The sequence below is a fragment of the Anastrepha ludens genome, chromosome 3 (genome assembly GCF_028408465.1).
Source record: "Anastrepha ludens isolate Willacy chromosome 3, idAnaLude1.1, whole genome shotgun sequence".
Taxonomy (NCBI): domain Eukaryota; kingdom Metazoa; phylum Arthropoda; class Insecta; order Diptera; family Tephritidae; genus Anastrepha; species Anastrepha ludens.
Window position 1 is genome coordinate 96,910,649 of NC_071499.1, and position 21,909 is coordinate 96,932,557.

The following is a 21,909-nucleotide window of genomic DNA, read 5'->3' on the forward strand; positions in this document are numbered from 1 at the left end:
ATACGTGAGTGCGAGGAGCTTGAGATGCTGGCCAACAGGAACAACGCCCGAAAATTTTACCAGAAAGTTCGGCGGCTTACAGAAGGTTTCAAGACCGGGGCGTTTTCCTGTAAGAACAAAGACGGCGATCTGGTGACTGACATACAGAGCAATCTTAAATTATGGAGGGAACACTTCTCGAACCTGTTAAACGGTGACAGCTGCGCATGTCATAGAGAATGTGAAGATCCCGATACCCCAATCGTTGACGACGGAATTGTCGTTCCGTTACCCGACCATGACGAGGTGAGAATAGCAATATCACGGCTAAAAAACAACAAAGCCGCGGGCGCCGACGGACTGCCGGCTGAGCTATTCAAACATGGCGGCGAGGAGCTGGTAAGGTGCATGCATCAGCTCCTATGCAAAATATGGTCGGATGAAAGCATGCCTGCCGATTGGAATTTAAGTGTGCTCTGCCCAATCCATAAAAAGGGCGATCCTGCAATTTGTGCCAATTACCGCGGGATTAGTCTTCTAAATATCGCCTATAAGGTTCTAGCGAGCGTATTGTGTGAAAGGCTGAAGCCCACCGTCAACCAACTGATTGGACCTTATCAGTGTGGCTTCAGACCTGGAAAGTCCACCATTGACCAAATATTCTCAATACGCCAAATCCTGGAAAAGACCCATGAAAGGAGAATCGACACACACCATCTTTTCGTCGACTTCAAAGCTGCATTCGACAGTACGGAAAGGAGTTACCTGTATGCCGCGATGTCTGAATTTGGTATCCCCGCAAAACTAATACGGCTATGTAAGATGACGTTGCTCAACACCAGCAGCGCCGTCAGAATTGGGAAGGACCTCTCCGAGCCGTTTGATACCAAACGAGGTTTCAGACAGGGTGACTCGCTGTCGTGTGACTTCTTTAACCTGATGTTGGAGAGCATCGTACGAGCCGCAGAACTTAATCACTCAGGCACAATTTTTTATAAGAGCGTACAATTGCTGGCGTATGCCGATGATATTGACATCATCGGCCTTAACAACCGCGCTGTTAGTTCTGCCTTCTCCAAACTGGATAAAGAGGCAAAGCGAATGGGTTTGGTGGTGAACGAGGACAAAACGAAGTACCTCCTGTCTTCAAACAAACAGTCGGCGCACTCGCGTATCGGCACCCACGTCACTGTTGACAGTTATAATTTTGAGGTTGTAAAAGACTTCGTGTATTTAGGAACCAGCATTAACACCGATAACAATGTCAGCCTTGAAATCCAACGTAGAATCTCTCTTGCCAACAAGTGCTACTTTGGACTAAGTAGGCAATTGAGTAGTAAAGTCCTCTCTCGACGAACAAAACTAACACTCTACAAGACTCTCATCATGCCCGTCCTAACGTATGGCGCAGAAGCGTGGACGATGACAACATCCGATGAAGCGACGCTTGGAGTGTCCGAGAGAAAGATTCTGCGTAAGATTTTTGGACCTTTGCACGTTGGCAACGGCGAATATCGCAGGCGATGGAACGATGAGCTGTATGAGCTTTACGGCGACATAGACATAGCGCAGCGAATAAAGATCCAGCGGCTTCGTTGGCTGGGTCATGTCGTCCGAATGGATACAAACGCTCCGGCTTTGAAAGTATTCGATGCGGTACCAGCTGGTGGTAGCAGAGGAAGAGGAAGGCCTCCTCTGCGTTGGAAAGATCAGGTGGAGAAGGACTTGGCTTCACTTGGTGTGTCCAATTGGCGCCGGTTAGCACGAGAGAGAAACGACTGGCGCGCTTTGTTAATCTCGGCCAAAATCGCATAAGCGGTTATCGCGCCAATTAAGAAGAGAAGATATTTGCACTGAACTCGGACTAGCACTGTGTTTTCTTATTTTTGTGCACCCAGATTATTTTTAATATTTCCTCTGAACGGCGTGCACTTAACGTTGACGGCTTTGTGAATTCCATTCTATTGGCCTGGTTACTCTGCTCGGTTATTTACACAGCGTGAACCTTATATGACTAGACAAATAATAGTGAAGACAACAACAATAAGTATTGGCTTGAAAAGATAAATTTTAGGCAAAAAGAAGACAATATTTTAATCGGCGTTCAACGGATGCTTGTTGCAGTGTTTTTCTGATAGCTTTACTCTCTCAGTTTTTAAATTTTGTGTACAATCTTTGTCGGACTTTCGTCATATTTTCACGTTAATAAAATGCACCCTTTTCTTGACTCAGATGACTTGTGTCCAAGTAATTGAATTTCTACCAGAAACAATTTTTCAAATATTTTATAACCTTTCTTGCTTCATTCTAACCGACAAATGATTACGTGCCACACATTGCAGTACTTAGTACGTTTCACTTTTAACTCAACACTAAGCCAAAAGATGATTTACGGTTACTATAAAAATAGTTTTACGCCCAGCTCGACATGCAACAAGCCATGCGAGGCCACACGCTAGCTAGAAATCCGCGTCAAGTGATATATATAAATACATTTGTATGTATGTATGTATTCATGCAGTTCAAGCGCAATCGGGCGTTGCCATATGCATAAGTGGCATAATAAAATAAAAACAGTGTAACAATACAACAATGCAACAATGTCGTGTCGAACCAAATGCATTGCTGTGATTTGCCCATGCCAAACATCCAACTATCGTCTGTATACACATCGTCACCACTGGCATTCCATCTGCGGCGAAAGGTTGAAACACACACATTTGCCATTGTAAGTGACGACTACAAGCTGCTACATGCACTCACCCACCATCACGAACAACTCACCAACGCTGCTACTCATTCTACTTCTATTAACTTACAGCACCAACGCAGTCACAAACCAATTCCTAACTCCAACGCCAACCACTGGCCCAGCTCCAAAGTTGTTGCAAAGTTCTAGCTGTTTCTGTTGTATATTTAAATTAAATTATTATAGAGCTGGCACTTTGTTGCCTCGTCGTTATCACTTAATGTGCAAACCTATAGTACATGCAAACAAATAGATCTACGTGTATGTATATACATATGTATGTGCTTGTATGTGTGTTTTGTGAGCGCATTTTCTCCCGTTGGTTGTGAATGTCAATATATTTGTTCTTGTGAAGTATTGCAGGCTCATTGCATGTTGTCGATTTCAGTGCTATTCAACATTATGGAACCACCCACACCCACACCCACACATACACATTATCAATTGCAGTATAAAAGTCCTACAAAGAAATTCTGTTGCTTGGAGCGGGCATCCTTCTAGAGAATTTGAACCCATTATATGAAACTAATTTAATTTGCGGAATATAAATTTAAACTTTGATATTTTCTCCATCATTTTCATATATCATAAAGGTAGATATTTTTAAAATTGAGACTTATTTGACAACGCAAAAGATGCGAAATTTTCAGGGGAACATTTAAAATGTATCAATGAAATATATATTTCTTACCCATTGCCGGAAATTTGCCCATGAAAGCTAGGAAGAGAAAAATGGTTGTTGAAGAGGAAAAAACGAATTCGCTGCATTGTTAAATATTAGGTGAAGTATTTTTCCAGTGAACCATATATACTAGGCCGGGTCGACTTGTGGGGAGGTAAAAAAATCGCCCATTGCTCTGTGAAAATCATATTCTAGGGATCAAAATAAGAAACTTTGCCCAAGGAACCACACCTCTAAAACGAATTCTGATGTCCCCCAATTTGGGTCGAACTTTTTAGTTTCCTTTCTCATGTATAGGCCAAAAATGGTGATATTTTGAAATGATTGTATGGGGAACCCCCCAGGGGAGTTCCAGGGGATGTGCCACTGGCATGGGTGGATCGGCCGTCCAAAGTTAGTGGGGGTCGGTCATACATTTGGACTCGATTGGAGCACTCTAAATGGGTCAAAGTGGGATTTTTCGTTCGACCCAAATTGGGGGACATCAGAAATCGTTTTAGAGGTATGGTTCCTTCGGCAAAGTTTCTTATTTTGATCCCTAGAATACGATTTTCACAGAGCAATGAGCGATTTTTCAATCGACCCGCCCTAATATATACATATATATATCAATACATATATATTTACATTATAAAAACCAGTCAATACTAAATGTCGATTCAAAGGTGGCATTACTCTTTCACAGTTTTTTGGTCTGTGAAGTCAGCACTCCTTAATGGGGTTAATAGATATGTAAATTAACCAAGACCGAAGTCAAAAAGCGAGTTGGAAAAATGTGTTATTAAATCGCGTTGAGTAATTGAACAAACGGTCTCCAAACCCGGATTACAGGCAAGGTTTTCACGTGTGTTTGGTGGAAAAGAAATCGTTTACAATCGTTCCATCAGGCCAAACACTGAAATTGAGCGCCAACTGTCAACAACTGACCAAATTGAATCAGGCGATCCGTCAGAAGTGGCCAGAAGCATCGAAAGTTCAAATAGAAGATTGTGTTGTATCCGTTGCGCAAGTTTGACGCCCAACGATCGCATACAATTTTCTTGATGGTACACAACTGGCATCAAGAAAAGACAATTGCGGAATTATGAAGTTGAACAAAAATTGTAGATCTTAATCAAGAACTAATATTTTATAATTTTTTGTTGTTTTATAAATATTGATATATAAAGAGAAAGAAAATAGATAAATAACAACTAAAAGCTACATAATTTTTATAAAGTAAAGAGCCACTTCCTTGTTTCTACTACTTTTCGGGCTACTGTTGGTCACAGAAAGCAAATAAGCTCACTGACTGTGTTTTTCCTAGAAGGTAGCATGTACATATGTAGAAATATAAAATACTGAGGTGCATAGGCTAGCATGTGTGGGGTGGGTATCGAAAAAGCGATATTATAGCTGCTGGTTGCACCTGTCACACGCTAATGTGCCCTTAGTTTGTTAGTAGCGTTGAAATGTGAATGCATGTATAGGCATGTGTGTGAGCTTTTAATGGTTTTATGGCCGCCTAAGTCTCGTTATTGAATACTAATAACGATTTGAAGTGCGAGAGTTTCGCATATTAACGAAAAGAATAAATTGCGTGGGCTTATTTGAGTTAAATATTAGTTAAATTATTGAAAAAACACAATTCTTGATAATCCTAATCAGGATCTTATCAGGAGTCCCATTACATCCAACCCTTTGGACACTAAAGGCTTCAGAATCCAAAAGCTCTCATGTTCAGAATTCTCTTCGGGCTTATACTAACAAATCAAGCTGACTCATCTCTGAGCCACTGGTTTTAATTAGTTTAACTATCTTGGACAGATCTATATCTTTTGGAACCTAAAAGCTGAATAAACAAACACCAAAAAGGTGATAATACACTCGCATACCCTCAGCTACGAAATAAGCACCTCTACAATCGCGTAACAGCCAAAAAGGTATTACCTCACAGGGCTGGTGAGCTCTTAGACTGCTAGTTTTTGTTGGTGCACTTTGCACGTCTTCAATCATTTTAGATCAGTTCATATCCCCTTTCCAAAATCAACAAAATGCAATGTATGGTACGTATTTGATAAACTTAAATAAAATTTGTTAAATTTAAACAAAAATAAAATTATTTTATAGAGCTTCAAAGAAAAATTTAAAAAATAATAACATTTATATATATCCAAAAAGAACACCTGGCAACACTTACTTCGGTAAGCTACCCTTTATTATGCTCGCAAAATAAGCGAGACTGAAAACTTTTCCATTCGAACTTATGCAAATTAGTTGTTCACGTGGTATTCTCGGTTTGCCTTCCTCGTTTTCTTGTTATGCCCGAGCTTGCTTTCATTTACCATTTAAACGAATGCGGCTAGACTTCCAACAAAAATGCATTACTGCGCCAACTGCATCCCTCGTCGCGGTCACTTTACCAGCGCCCATTTTGACAGTTTCTATAAAACCATCAAGTTGAATATAGGTATGTATGTACATATGTGGCTTGGACACTCATACAGATACAAAAATACATATATATTGTAGTATGTATACATTTTGTACTTAGGGAGACACAAATAGTTTCCAAGGCATTTGAGCTATTTAAAAATAAATATCTGACGTTTAAAAATTCGATAACAACAACAAAGAAACTACAGCGTGAGCGATTATGAAGTTTTAAAGGTTAAAACTGCCGACGCATTACACCACTGTGCCAGAACCACCAATCCAAGTGCAATGGGAAGCAAGTTATGACGTCTGTGCGGTTCGTCGTATAAAAGTGAAAGTGCATGCAACAAAATGTTGATAAGTTTAAAAAGGTTACTTTGCGTGTATTGTCGCTCTTATTGTGGTTGTTATTTTTGCTTACCTTCGTACGGCACACCACATTTCGCAGAGTTAATGACGACAAACGACTGCTATTCACTTTTGTTGTTATTTTGCTATGCGCCGAAAAGTTTCATTACCTTAAATTTTAATTATACCATGGGAATATTTCGCTAAATTAGAGACGTATATTTATAATGGTACAGTCATTATTTAAGATAGCATATAATTGAGAATTTTATTTACAATTGGGAATATTTAATGTTCACTTGCATTCATCAGGGTGGGTACGGTATTTGAGGACAACTTTAGAGTAAAACTAATTAGCTTTTATTTTAAAACAAATTCAATAAATCCTCAATAATTTTTTACACCACATTAACTTATACTACTGTGGGCAAAAAGTAAGGTGAATTTGGTTGTAAAATGAAAAATCTTTATTTATTCTTGTAAATCAATTTCATCCCCTTCAAAATAATCCCGAAAATTTGATGGCACTTCTCTGCTCAATCATATTAGATATATTACTGATAATGACATTCACATGAAAGTTGGCCCAGATGTTATTAACAGTGCTGCCAACTCATGAAAAAAATAACTAGAGCGAAATTTTAATCCCGCGAAGTTTGACAATTAAATTCGCCTTACTTTTTGCCACTTTTGCTCAAAAAATCATTCAATAAAATTTCCATTAGCTGCAATAACCTCCTCGATCCGGTTCCGGAAACGATAGCATACCCGAAAAAAAGTTCCTTATTCAGAGAAGAAATGGTGTTATGAAGATGCTTATTAGTTTCACGCTCAACTACACTCCATACGTAGTAGTCCAGGGGATTAAGGTCTAGGGAGTTAAGCTGTAATTAGTGGTGCCGTACCTTAACCATGGCCAAGCGGCCATTAGGGCTCTAGGCTCTATTATGGTGCATTCGAAGCTGGTCAGGGAATGCCTGGTCTCACTGTCGATTGCATCAGAACTCTTCGACACAAAGATAATTTGGGTACCTGGTCACAGTGACATTGCAGGAAACTGCGAAGCCGACGAGCTGGCCAGACAGGGGACCTGTGAGGCAATGTGGCCGCGAAAGGAGAGGATCGGGATCCCCTTGACAACCTGCGCTCTACTCCTGGAAGGATGGGCTATGCACCAACTCAGCGAACGCTTGGGAAGTACACGAACGTGTAGGGTCGCGAAGTCCTTCTGGCCACGTTTGGATAGGAGGCGTTCGAGGGATATCCTGGGGATGACAAAATGTCATCTCTCAAATTTCGTGGGCATCATCACGGGGCACTGTCTGCGAGGTACACATGCCGTGAGACTCGGAATTACTTCGAGTCCTTTTTGCGTCAGCTGTATGGAGGATGAGGTGGAATCATCTCAGCACCTGCTCCTTAGCTGCCCAGCCTTCGCGGGACTAAGATTCAAGTATCTTGGTTCTCACTTCTTTTCTGCGCCTGCTGATATAGCAGGTGTTGATAACAAAAATCTGATGAACTACATCAGCAGCATAATGAAGTTAGCACAACCGCGGACTAGTCACCGTCCGTAGTCCACAAACACTCACCACTCCCCATCCCCTCCTTTCCTCCGCCTTTTTTGTACTTCAATGGTATCACAAAGGACGAACCAAACTATTTCGTCCAAGTGGGCCCTACTCTCTGGGCAACCATCACAACCTAACCTAACTTAACCTTAACCATAGCCGTAACCACAGCAATCAGCTGTTCTAGTCAAACATTGTAGGTGCCGCATCCTAATGCCATAACCATAACCGTAGCCACATGCAACTATTGAATTTAGGATTTTTCCCGTAACCGTAAGCAGCTGTGAAATACTTTTCATGTGTTTTGAAAAATTAATTGACTTGGTCTAAAAATTGTCCGTGGTTTTATGACAAAATGCAAATGTTGTCATTAATTCTATTTTAATATCAGCTGCTTATGGTTACGGCATGACTAAACGACAAATGCTGAATGTTACGGCTATGGCGTTATGGCTACGGCACCACTAATAGCAGATGAATGCTATCAATCAATATAACCAGCAAAGCTAAATAAAGGAGGAAACAGGCTGATTGAGGCCCTCGAAAGGATCTTCAGAATCTGTCTTGCACTTGGCCACATACCGAGGAGTAATCTTGGATAAGAAACTGACTTGGGATACACATGATTCGCTGAAGGTGGATCATGCAGTGAGTATCTTTCAACAATGCCGTACAGCCTCTGGTAGTGGTCTGAAAGCTGTTAAGGTTCAGTGTGTATACCGAGCACTTATCAGATCAATGCCTCTGTAGTTTGGTGGCGACGGACTATGGTTAAGTCCACGCTTCGGGAACTACTCAGGCTATATTACGTCTGCCATAAGTGCAACCTCTGATGATGGCCTAAATGCTATGTTTGATTTGCTCCCCTTGGATCTTAAGATGCAACAGGAAACAGTAAAAGCTATGTGTAGACTCCATGAATATGGTTTCTGGCACGAAATGGAACTTGGGAACAAATGCTATCGGAGCAGAATCCACTACATATTTTTGGCACTTAAGAATGACTTTATACCCATAGTTTCATTTTGAAGTAGTAATCCAGAGTGCATTCAAAGAAGTTTGACGGATTTTTTCTTTACCGATGGGTCCAAAGAATGAAAGAGGCTCTGGCGCCGGATAGCTCTTAAACGATAGTAATAACTATCATTACTATGGGAGAAGTTGCAACTGTTTTCCAAACGGGACCTCATATTGTATTAAGTTCAAAAATGTCGAACGAAGCAGGGAAGCCAAAGAAAGGCAAACAGAACGTACCGGGTCACAAAGGTATTATAGGAACCAAAATAGTATATGAGATAGCGAAAGGCGAAGCTAACCTACAACTTGGACAAGAGAAAGACATGAAAAAGCCGCTAAATATAATATACAATGAAATGGGCGACTGCATGAAAAAGCAAGCGGAAGCTAGGTGGACTAATCCGACCACATGAAAAACTGCATAAGTAATGTGTAGAACTAATGACAAAAAGCTGACTCAATAGCTTAATGACTTACACTCTCAGGAAAAGACTGTAGAACCAGTATAGGTATGCCGAAAGGTCATTGAAATTTGCAATTTCAAAAATTCGGGCCAAGAAGCACTGAGAGATTTGGTAGCTCCTAAAACAATCAGGGTAAAAATCCCATTGTATTTAAAGGTCTGGAAAGTAAAAGAGAGAAAGGATAGATTAGAGACGTAGTGGTAGTTAGACCTGTGAAAATTTTCCAGATTCCTTGGCAAAATCTGAAAATATCCTCCAATTTGGGAGAACGAATATTCCACACTCTCATGACATTGGAACCCAAAATTCGTAGTCTTACTCTAGCAAATGCAGGGCACTCACAGAGAAAATGATCAATACTATCCGCCTCCTCTAAGCGAGATAGACAAATCGGGGCCTCAATGATTCCAACGGTTTTCATATGCCGACCCCATGGACTGTGTGTCCTGTAATCATACCGACCAACAAGCGAGTTTTAGAAGAAAGTTCGAAAACAAAGCACCCAACTGCAAAAACTTCCACTTGGAAAATACTGCTCATTTGCTGCGTAATCCCTAGCTTTGAGCAGTAAATACCCGCTCCCACTACGTCTAGAGCCTTCTGTGTAAATTCCATCCCTCCTTTTCAATTGTAGTATGAAACCCTCGATATATGTGTATGTAGCAGAATTCACTCGAAATCCTTAAGTAAAGAAGTATAGTGGCATGGTATGCCCTTTGTTGCGCACAACACCAAAAACCATAACAGTGGCTGGAAACTTCGTGCGCATGGCAACATTAACCTCTGTAGGATTGGACATATTGCTATGTGTCATTCTCGTCATTTCTGCGGTTGGTCTTTTGGTCTTGGTAAAAACATTTTTCGTCAGAAAAACCCCATAACATCTCAGGCGCTTCCGGGCGTTTAATGTTGGTAAGAAGTAATTTTGATCAGATAACTCGCTTTTCTCGTGTTTGCTCCGACATAAACTGTTTTTTGCACATGTAGAATTTGTATCGTAGGTTTTCATGGACAACTCAACGGATAAGACCTTCACAAGCATTAAGCTCTATCGCAAGGGCCCTTATTCTTTTTGAAGCCTCCTCAATGATCGCTTGCACTTGTTGAATAAATTTTACAGATCGCTCAGAGTCAGTACACTTCCGGTGGTGTGTGCGTTTTGTAACAGATTTGCATAACCGCCTGATGCTTCCAATTCATGGTGAAACTTATGAACGAATGAACAGGCGCACTTAAGAAAATTAGAGATTTCAGAATGCTTTATTTATATAATTTAAGAAATAACAAAAACATAAGATAACTCGTGTGCACTTCTTTTACAATAACAAAAAACTTTCAAAATGAGGAGAATTCACGCCAAAAAAGAACTCGGACATGGAAATTAATTTTACTTTAAAAGTCAATAAAAATAAAAATTAATATTTTGTGGGAAACCCTTTGGATTTAATAACAGCATTTAGTCGTTTCGGCATTGACTCCACCAAATTTCTGCAAACGGAAGGATCAATTTTAGCTCATTCATCCTTAAGAGCAGCTTCGAGGTCCTTTTTGTTTGAAATTTTGTGATTTTTGAGTTTATTCTCCAAATGCGCCCATAAATGACGTTTATATCAGGGGGACTGTGGTGGAGTTTCGAGCACTTTCGGGCAGTTATACATCAACCACAAGCGAACATCAAGCGCCTTATGCTTGGGGTCATTGTCTTGGTAAAAATAAAATTGTTCCTTTATACCCAATTTTTCAGCACTTTGAATTAAATTTCTTTTTAAAATTGAAAAATATTGCTTGTGATCCATTATGCCATCAACAAAACAAAGATTTCCGGGTCCGGAGGCGGACATACATCCCCAAGCCATCACTGAACCGCCACCGTGTTTAACAGTAGCACGCAAGTTTTTCTCTTTCAGCTCCTCATGTGGCTTCCTCCATACATACGACTGCCCATCTGATCTGAATATGTTGTATTTGCTTTCGTCGCAAAATATCACATCTTTCCAGAAATCAATGTCCTTATTTTTATAGGTTTTTGCAAAATTAATTCGTTTGTTTTTATTTTCCTTACTAATGTAGGATTTTTTTCTTGCGACTCTGCCATTGAGGTTTTTTTTTCTTAGAACTAATCGCAAAGTTTCTGGATTGCAGTCAATTTCAAGATGTCCTTTAACTTGTGTTGTAAGTTTTGGAGCACTTAAATGAGGATTTGCTCTGACTTGGTTTACTATCCACCGCTCGTTAGCGTCCGTAAAAAGCTTTGGCCGTCCTGTTTTCACTTTGTTTTCTACAGAGTTTGTTTCTTTAAAGCGTTTCATGGTGTCACATACAGTTGATCGTGGTCGATTTACAAGTTTGCCGATTTCGCGCATGGGTTTTCCATTTTTATGTTGCTCAATAATTATTTTTCACACTTCGACCGAAGTTTGGCCACGTTGTCGACTCATTTTACAAAAACGAGAAAAGAAAAATCGTACTTGACACAATTTTCTTGACACAATTTACTTCCAAAACTGTCGATCGTTCCTCAATTAACTATATATAATTTAAAAAATGGGATTCCCCCATTTAAACTGTCAGAAATTACGAATTGATGCCAGATGTCCGAGTTCTTTTTTGGCGTGAATTCTCCTCATTTTGAAAGTTTTTTGTTATTGTAAAAGAAGTGCACACGAGTTATCTTATGTTTTTGTTATTTCTTAAATTATATAAATAAAGCATTTAGAAATCGAAATATATTGTTTCAATTGCCTTTATTTTAGCAGTGTTTTTTATACAAAGTTTTAACTAAGGTTTGTCCGAGTTCTTCATTGAGCCACTGTAGATCAATATGAATTTCAGAAGTCACACAATTGCCGAATGGTTGATTGCCTGTTCCTGGGTTAGAAACCGGTACATAGGTGGTACAAGTAGGACGTGTTTTTTAGCTTTCCGAGCGCTGCACAGAAATATTCTAGGTATTATTCTAAGCAAATTTTCTGATATAATTGCCACTTACATTGTTTTTAGATATTTCAGCTGCTTCTGCAATCTGTGATGTGTATCCCTATGATGACTTACAAATTAAAAAAATTTGGTATTGAATGGTCTCTGAATTAGAGAATAAATTCATTCCCAGGCTTTTCATAGTTTTTCCGAAGAGCAACTGTTTTAAAAAAATACTTTTTAATCCTTTATGTCGGCAGCAGTGATTAAACCAAAGCGCTTATACACCACTAGCCCGAGCTGCCAATTCCATCAAGGCTCACGAAAAATAGCTTTATGACTCCGTTACTAAAGGTTTAACATTAAACACCTAATACTGTAAGGTAAAAAATATTAAAGCATTAATATTTTTAGTAATAGACAACATACGATAAATAGTTTCATGTTAATTGTATTCTAAAAGCGTGACGATAATTAATTGTTTTGTTTGGAAGTCTTAGTTTATACGCAATAAAAACATAACTCAGTATACTGGCTATAGGGCGTAACTCCCTGAAAGGTAAATAGTACATTGGGTGCATTTAAACAAATGTAAATGGATACGGGAGAAACTAATACACCACAGATAGACAGAAGGAAAAACAAATGGAAAAAAAAGACTTCACTACCCCTTATTTAGTTAAAATCTCTCAACTTTTGCTCAGTTCTTCAAGTTCTTTAAACTTCAAAACTCGTCTTTCTTGCAATAATTAAATTAAAATACCGAAGACAATTTCTCTTCTAAAACCATATAAACATTTTTACTATAAATAAAAGAAATATTGCCAGCAAGTGCATAAACGAACTTTCAAAACAGCACTCAAAGCTCCGCCGTAAAACATAAATATGCTCTCATGAATGTGCTTTGAAGAAAACCAACAGAAGAGTAACTCGCTTGGTAGGAGATAACTATATTTTAAATACTCGTAATACATACCATAGCTGCAAAGATGGCAAGAGACATTAGAAGAGAAAAATTAATAGCTTATATGCACTATACCAAAACGTTCAATCGCGATAAATCTACTGAAATCGGTAAAGTTAAACCAAATCTTTATTCCCTTATGTCCAAGATTTTTTTTTTTTTTTTGTTGAAGTTTGTTTGTATGCATGTATCCATTTTTCTGGTTTTTAGTGGTTTGTGTATGCCATCCCCAAGATGCTTTTTATGCGAAACTTTTTCATGGCAAAAATGCAGTCGGTGGTTTGACAACAGTGACTGCCAAGAAAGAAATACTAACAGAAAAAATTATATATCCTTTGATACTTCAAAAGCAGATATAAGTTCAAGCACAAATGTTAACCTTTTGCACTCGAGAGGTGCGTATTGTCTCTCGGATGCATCCCGACAGTTGACACATCAAATATCATACAAAGAAAAATGCCAAAGACTTATGTTTAAGAACATTTACATTTTTACAACAATTGGCCGAAACGGCCTTGACTTTAATTACCTCGCAACCAATGTACGCAACTGTAATAGTCCTTATAAAGGATGAACGGACCCAAAGTCACTGAGCTTCTTCCATTTGGGCGGGTTAGCATCCGTTAACTTTATTATCCACTCTCAAGCTGGATCCAAGTGTTCACTTATACTCTCTAAGTTGTGATTTTTCCAAAACAGGGAAAGCGATTTTTCACAGAATCATTTTATATGCATATATATTAGGGCGGGTCGATTAAAAAATCGCTCATTGCTCTGTGAAAATCGTATTCTAGGGATCAAAATAAGAAACTTTGCCCAAGGAACCCTACCTCTAAAACGAATTCTGATGTCCCCCAATTTCAAAATATCACCAGTTTTGGCCTTTACATGAAAAAATCAGCTAAATGGCTATGTTTTTTCTTTATTTTTATTTATTTACAATATAATAATATCTATTTTTTCTCTTAAGAAATTTATTTAGTCAGAATATATGTAAATGAAAAAATTAATTTAAGTGAGTTATAGAAAAGAAACTAAAAAGTTCGACGCAAATTGGAGGGCATCAGAATTCGTTTTAAAGGTATGGTTGCTTCGGCAAAGTTTCTTATTTTGATCCCTAGAATATGATTTTCACAGAGCAATGGGCGATTTTTTTGCCTCCCCACAAATCGACGCGGCCTAGTAACATGGATTACATTTTATTTTGGAAAAAAATAGGGTTCCGTAAGATATTTGGATTTTTCGGACACAAACTGAAAAAAATCTTTTATATAAAATAAAGTCAACTTTTTGTGTGTGTTCGCTAACCGGCCGTGTCTGCACCGAATTAAACCAAACTTACACACATTGTTAAGAAGGTATTGAAGATGGTTTCCGTATAGTTTGGATACCTACTGGTGGATAGGGCTCGAGATATAGGTCAAAAGGTGGACCCGGGTAACCTTTGGCTGTGTATGTACAATATGGGTATCAAATGAAAGCTGTTGATAAGTGCTTTAATACAGGGTAATTTTCATACCTATTGATGACTTCTTCTTCTTCTTAATTGGCGCTATAACCGCTTACGCGATTTTGGCCGAGTTTAACAAAGCGCGCCAGTCGTTTCTTTCTCGTGCTAACCGGCGCCAGTTGGACACACCAAGTGAAGCCAAGTCCTTCTCCACCTGATCTTTCCAACGCAGAGGAGGCCGCCCTCTTCCTCTGCTACCACCAGCTGGTACCGCATCGAATACTTTCAAAGCCGGAGCGTTTGTATCCATTCGGACGACATGACCCAGCCAACGTAGCCGCTGGATCTTTATTCGCTGCGCTATGTCTATGTCGTCGTAAAGCTCATACAGCTCATCGTTCCATCGTCTGCGATATTCGCTGTTGCCAACGTGCAAAGGTCCAAAAATCTTACGCAGAATCTTTCTCTCGAACACTCCAAGCGTCGCTTCATCGGATGTTGTCATCGTCCAAGCTTCTGCGCCATACGTTAGGACGGGCATGATGAGAGTCTTGTAGAGTGTTAGTTTTGTTCGTCGAGAGAGGACTTTACTACTCAATTGCCTACTTAGTCCAAAGTAGCACTTGTTGGCAAGAGAGATTCTACGTTGGATTTCAAGGCTGACATTGTTATCGGTGTTAATGCTGGTTCCTAAATAGACGAAGTCTTTTACAACCTCAAAATGATAACTGTCAACAGTGACGTGGGTGCCGATACGCGAGTGCGCCGACTGTTTGTTTGAAGACAGGAGGTACTTCGTTTTGTCCTCGTTCACCACCAAACCCAGTCGCTTTGCCTCTTTATCCAGTTTGGAGAAGGCAGAACTAACAGCGCGGTTGTTAAGGCCGATGATGTCAATATCATCGGCATACGCCAGCAATTGTACGCTCTAGGTCTGGAAATATATGCCAAAACGTGGACCCGCCGTGTCTTTGCACCGAATTAAACCAAATTTATGCACATTATTAAGTAAGTATTGAAAATGGGTTTCGTAAAGTTTGGTTGTAATTCGGAGCAGTGGTAACGGGTACAGCGTTCTTTTGAGCCAGCCATAATGTCGCTTACTTTTTTAAGGCTTGGGGCGGAACTGAACTGTCAAATTGACAGTGTGAGTTACAATGTGTCAATATTTCTTTCTGATTTGGATGCCATAAGGAAAAAGCGTAAGTGCAACATGTAAAAATTGTTTGTGAATTTTTTTGGAGTGGATTTGGGAACAGTGAATAATTTCTTACGAAATTTGAGAATTTAATGTGAAATCCGAATGAAATTATGTGTTCGTGGAAAAAAAAATTTTTTTCGTTTTTTTTTTGAAAAATATAAAAGGATAATGGTTAAAAAAGATCCAATGCTTAATAAAACATATAAATTGAAACGAAAAATTCATGGATGATCAGGAAAAAAGGCGATTGTTTCTTAGATATTCATTTGCGTTGATTTGATATTTAAAAACAATCTTCTTTTTTCCTGATTTTCAATTTATATTTTATATTTACTCAAAAACAAATAGAAAAACAAAAAATATTGTTTATGCCAAAGCGCTTGAATAAAGAATAAAGAAATAAATAATATGAAAACCATATATTTTCTGTTCTAAACCATATCTATTCTATTTTAGTGTGCCCAGCGAAGGGGGCCGGGTTTGCTAGTATTATATATATACGTGGTGTATTTGGCCTTTTTTGGGTATTTGGCCTTTTTTGGGTATTTGGCCGAGCTTCTCCTCCTATTTGTGGCGAATGTCTTAATGTTGTTCCACAAATGGAAGGACCTACAGTTTTGAGCCGACTCCAAACGACATGAAGCTCCTCCTTCATGGCAGAAATACACTCTGGGGTTTGCCATTGCCTGCCGAGGGGCAACCACTATTAGAAAAACATTTTGTTCATTTCTAACCGAAAGGAAGGGGAATTACTTGTTTGGGAAGAAGAAGAGTAGGCGCAAGAAATTGAAACAACCAAGCACAAGAAGTTGTACGCGCACGCACATACTTTCCTGTCAGCGCGTCATCCGCATAAAAAAGCAAAATACTGCATTTGGAAGCTTTATATTCATTTATGGTTTAACAATATAAACGCGACACTTCGTTTGCATTAGTTCGTTTAGTTTTAATCTCGTAAGTCACAATATTACCAAGAAGTTCATTGGATTTTAACAAACATGCAATTGCTCCTATCTTTTGTTTTGTTTGTTTGTTTTGTATTGCGAAGGGAGCTGACGTCAAAATCGCGAAAAATAAAGTAACTGTTTTTTAATGGCGCCACCTTTGATACTCAATTCACCTTGATTTGAACCTACGTACTCCGAATAGCAGTCGGCTACGGTGGCCGCCAAATATAGGGACGACAATTATAAGGATTGAAAAACTCATATGGGAATAAGAATTTCTGAATTACATTGGAAAATTTAAATATAATGTAACGTAAATTAAAATGGCAACACTGCAATTACTTTGGTGGGTTGAAAAAAGGTTGCAATCAGTTGAATAAAGGTGAATAGAGCATTCGAAAGAGCACAAGTATAGATAATTTGTTGCATTGGCGTCCAACTAAAAGTTTCAAAGCAATAGAGAGAGGGAGAGAAAGAGAAAGAAAGAGAACATAGTTGGCTGCATTTAAAGCAAACAGATGAGAAGCGTGCTCCACATTGTTGTTTGACGCTGACATTAAGTGAAAATAGGTATTGTGGAAGTCTGGTCAGAGTATTTCAGCATGGGGTGGTCGCCTAACCAACAATGAGTTAAACAGTTAATGTTCTATGTTAGTAACAGCAAGAGCAGGCGAGTTGCACTCAGTCTCATGTAAGGGAGGGTGTGGGAGGGTGAAAGGGGCATCTGATGGGTGACTGTTAATAGTCAGCCAACACTGTTGTTGTTACTAGCTTTATTGTTTATGTTCTTTTATTGTGATTATTATTATGCTGCTCACATGATGTAGCTGCTGCTGCTCACTACCCAATATTACCGATGTTTATCTATTTTATGTGAACTCCAGCAGCCGTGACAACAGTGACAGAAATAAACGCATTCAAATATACACAAAATCAAACGATTAACTCCCAGCAGGAAAATTTTCTAGTATCGAGCAGGTGTACAGATTACTTTCATGCTGCTGAGGCTGGCACAATAGGGTGGAACTACGGCGTACCCTTCGAATGGTCCCAAGACTGATTGTGCAGGTATAATAATTGTTTATAAAAAGTCGTTCAAAAGACACCAATAAAACATGTAAAAATTTATATTCTGCCTAGTTTCACTTTTATTGTTATATGTGAAAATTTTAATTATTCAGTTAAATGTTCACCATGACAGGTAAAATCCGCCAAACAGTCGATTAAGAATGCCCAATTTTTGAGAACGTCAAGATATCCATGTTGAAAGTTGTTGAGCAACATTTTGCGTTACGCAGCACTATTCTCAAAACAACGTCCAGTTTGTGGTCTGACAGACCTTTTTCTATCCTCTACAGAACCAGTTTTGTTTTTCGTTTCTTCACCAACCTTTTAATTTTCGACTCATTCGGGCGAACGAATTACGAATTTTACGAATTGTTGTTCTTAAAGACCGACTATTTTCATAACAAATTTCAATAATTCTAATGCGCTGTTCTATCGGTCAAAATTATACATCTTTCTGCTTGACAAATGTCAAAGATGACATAAAAAGGGTACCGTCTAAATATTATTCTCTACTGAAATCTAGATCTCTCTTTTGAAAGACAATTTATCTTTTCTTAAATAATTTTAATAATTTACATGTAATATTTTTAAAACATTTTCGAATTCAAAGCATGATCGCATTCCCTTCCGGCCCGTCTCAGACCCTCGATATAAACATCAACGGTCATCGTCAGGATGGTATTTACCATAGAGTAGAAAAGTGGCTCGAAATTGGTGAAACTGTAATTTTTCCTGAAGGGGTTGCGTCACTTTCATACCCACACAGTTGTGTATGTATGGTATGTATGTGTGTATGTTTGTCACTTCGTACCGTGAATATAGGGTGCTTGTGAAAGAGGGTTGTTAGCCGCCGGTTGGTTGTTTAAGTGGGGAGATAAGCTGCCTCCATACTCTTTCGTCACCGCTTGAACCGCATAAAGCTTTTGTTTTGCAGCTACTCCTACTTTAGCTGCTGCTGTTCGAACAGCCTTTGTGGCCTCCACAGACTCTGCTCTGCTCAGCTGCTGTTGTTTTTGCTTCTTCCTCCCGTATGTGCTCTACTGCTCGCTGTAGCAGCTTCATACTACCTACTTAGTCGCTACTACTATTTTTACTCATGCGGCGTACTTTCGCCATTTGGCCAATTCTGCCGATTCAGTACGATTTCATTCAGACGCTCGCACAGTCGTCGGACAGACGTCAATCAGTTGTTTAGCAGACTGTGCTGACTGGTTTATTATGTGCTCTTACTAGTCAGCAGTCAGTACGATGCTAAATAGCAGAAAGTCATAACTCTAAACCGGGCAAACGCGTGTGAGTTTAGTGAGCGTCAGCTGTATGTCTGCTGCTTTGTTATAATCTTGTTTTGTATTAAACCATTTTCTATTCGCGCAACTAATGGCAAGCGACGACATTTATTTTGGAGTTCACTATTTATGTTTTTGGTTGTTTTCTTGTTGTTGTCGTTGGCGTTGGCGTTGACGTGTGTGAGCGCAGCGCAGCGCAATCCGTGAAGCAGTGGACGCCAAGCGACAAAGCAATAGATGCAGAGGCTGTGTGAGCGTTCGTTCGCGCGGGCTAGTGCGGAGCCGACAAGAAAATAAAAATAAAACATCTGCAGCAGATATTGAAACGAAGTGAAAATTTTTCGAGTTGTAGAGAAATGTGAAAATTGAGTGTGTAAGGCAAATAAAAATATCGAAATAAGAGTGTGTGTATTTCTAAGAAAGGAAGAAAAAATTAGAAAAAAATGAATCTACTTTTTTAAAGTTGACTCCAAAAGTGTTTAAATATTCGGAAATCGAATTGCAAAAAAAAATCTCTTATGTGCTCTCCGTCTGGACATGGTCCGTTCCGTGTGCTTTTTTTTTTTTTTGACGGCGTTCAATGACGCGACGCACTCCATGAATATATGTACATATTTGCATACATACCTACATGCATATGAGTATATTGTTTCTCCTTTGCTGTGGCGACGTCTGCTTTTAATGGCTTTAGTTAGACATGACGCGGGCGGGAGAATATTATTTAAATAGCAAAATATTTAATGAGAGCTACATACTATTTTAAAATATATAGCAGATAGGTGTATTTTAAGCCAAACAAAAAAAAAAAAAACTTTAGTAAGAACAATAGAGAGGTGACGAATATACAACCTGCAAATGTTTAGTTCGGTCGTCTATATGCATTTGTGTCGTACATTTAGGTTTCCCTTTACACGTGGATGAGTAGCTGAGGGGCCTTATAAACGGCTTTTTTTGGATGAAATGCATTCGAACGTTTTCCGTTGACTGTCTACGTGCAATCGCCATTAGAAAAACTGTTGTTGTAATATCGATACTCACGTACCCTGGACTTTTGTAGTACAAACCAATACCTCATTTATGTACATTTGTACACAATTCGTAATCGAAATGATGGTTAATGATAAAAGTCGCTGTGACTTTCATTTAGTATTTAGTAAATCCTGTAGAGGGTTTCGAAATTGTGTACTCGAATACCTTAGAGTCTTGAAAAGGTTAGCTAGTTGCTTTGCTTTTCTTCGGATATTTATTTATTAATATTCTGGAAAAAGTGATTATGGTACTTGACATTTTTGTTGTTGTTTAATATTTTTCTAACAATTTCACAACTAAATTTAGACGCGAATGCTTTCAAGTATCTTAGAGTATAAAAAAAGAAAAAATTAATATATTACATTACACAATAAAGTTTTATTAATTGTAAAAAATGCAATTTAAAAAACGTATATTACCTTTTAATTGGTTTAGTTTTGATTTTACAAGAAACTTCTCTTGCCTTATAAATAATCAGTTACATCAATCAGAATAACAGTTCCAATCTCTGAAACGCTTTTCAAATAATCGAAATCAACTCCACGATTCAAAGCCTAAAATTATTCACCTCTTCAATTTGATTATGCATGTAAATTTTTGACAAATCGTATACGAAATCGATAAATAGAGTATTGACTTAAATACCATATTTTATTATGATTGTATGAAGAAATGTCCGCGAGTGTTTTAAAAACTTCCTTTCATCCGTGGTGTGCTGCGCCTTCTTAATCCGTGGTTAACCGGTATTTTGTAATACAGTAGGTTCTGTTTTTATGCGGTAGATACGTTTCGCAAGAAACAGCATAAAAAAAAACAGCATAAAAAAAGCTACTAGTTCTATAGTAAAACTATGGATACGTTTCAAATGCTAAAACCGCATAGATCTGAAATAATGTAATAAAATCGCATAAAAAAGGGCACTAGTCCCATATTATTGTATAACTATAGATACGTTCAACGTTCAACGTTCAACGTCAGAATCGAAAAATAAATTTAAGTCAGAAATAAAATCAGACAATACCCACATGTTGCGCGTTCGTTTAGGATTTGGCGTAAAATCACTTTCGTGACTTTAAGAAATGTACACGTCTGATCTAGATAGTTATGCAGGCGGTTCCATACTTGTAGGGTTAGCATTTCTGATGTAATCTGTGATGAGTTTTTGCTTAGCTGGTTTAGAATATTGTTTATATGTACAATTCCCGATAGGTCAACATGCATTTTTTAATTTAAAAAAAACCGCACTATTTCAAAACCGCATAAAAAAAGCCGCATAAAAACAGAACCTACTGTACTTAGCTACGATTCCTTAGAAAAGCGGAGACGTTATGTGACGGTCGTATCGCGTCGATAGCGATGGGAGCATAAGTACAAACCGCTCGCCTTTTAGTAGTGACCTTAGACGGTAGTAGGTTAAAACTATGCATATTTAATTAATTTTGAACTACTCTTCTTTAATTAATAAAAAAGTTAATAAATAATGTACACTTTGGCCTACAGTATAATAATAGTGTCATGTCTAGATCACTACTGTTATATTTGGAAAGGTGTAAAATATCGTTCGGATGGAAGTGAAGAATGGTTTTCGTAAAGTATTTACAAGTATTTTCTGCCTTAAAAGGGCACATGTATTTATCTCTTTCTATCACTCATAAAAGTGGAGTGAGAGTTTTTTTTTTTAGTTAGATTATGTTTTACAATAGCGTTCACTTCTTGATATCTCTGTCATGCAGAAGCTTATCATAAAAATCCATCTACAATTCGGAGGTGAAATAGGAGAAGGAGCTCGGCCCAGTAAAGAATTTAAGCGCCAGTATATATAT

At 38.4% G+C, this 21,909-nt stretch overlaps 1 protein-coding gene across 1 annotated transcript in view; it reads left to right on the forward strand.

Moving 5' to 3' along the window:
• The first annotated feature begins 2,596 nt into the window (after positions 1-2,596).
• LOC128857617 (mucin-19-like) overlaps positions 2,597-21,909 on the forward strand; it is a 34,973-nt gene continuing 15,660 nt past the window's right edge. The window contains exon 1 of the mRNA XM_054093367.1: positions 2,597-2,707. Within this exon, the coding sequence (XP_053949342.1) occupies positions 2,597-2,707 (111 nt within the window). The remainder of the gene's footprint in view (positions 2,708-21,909) is intronic.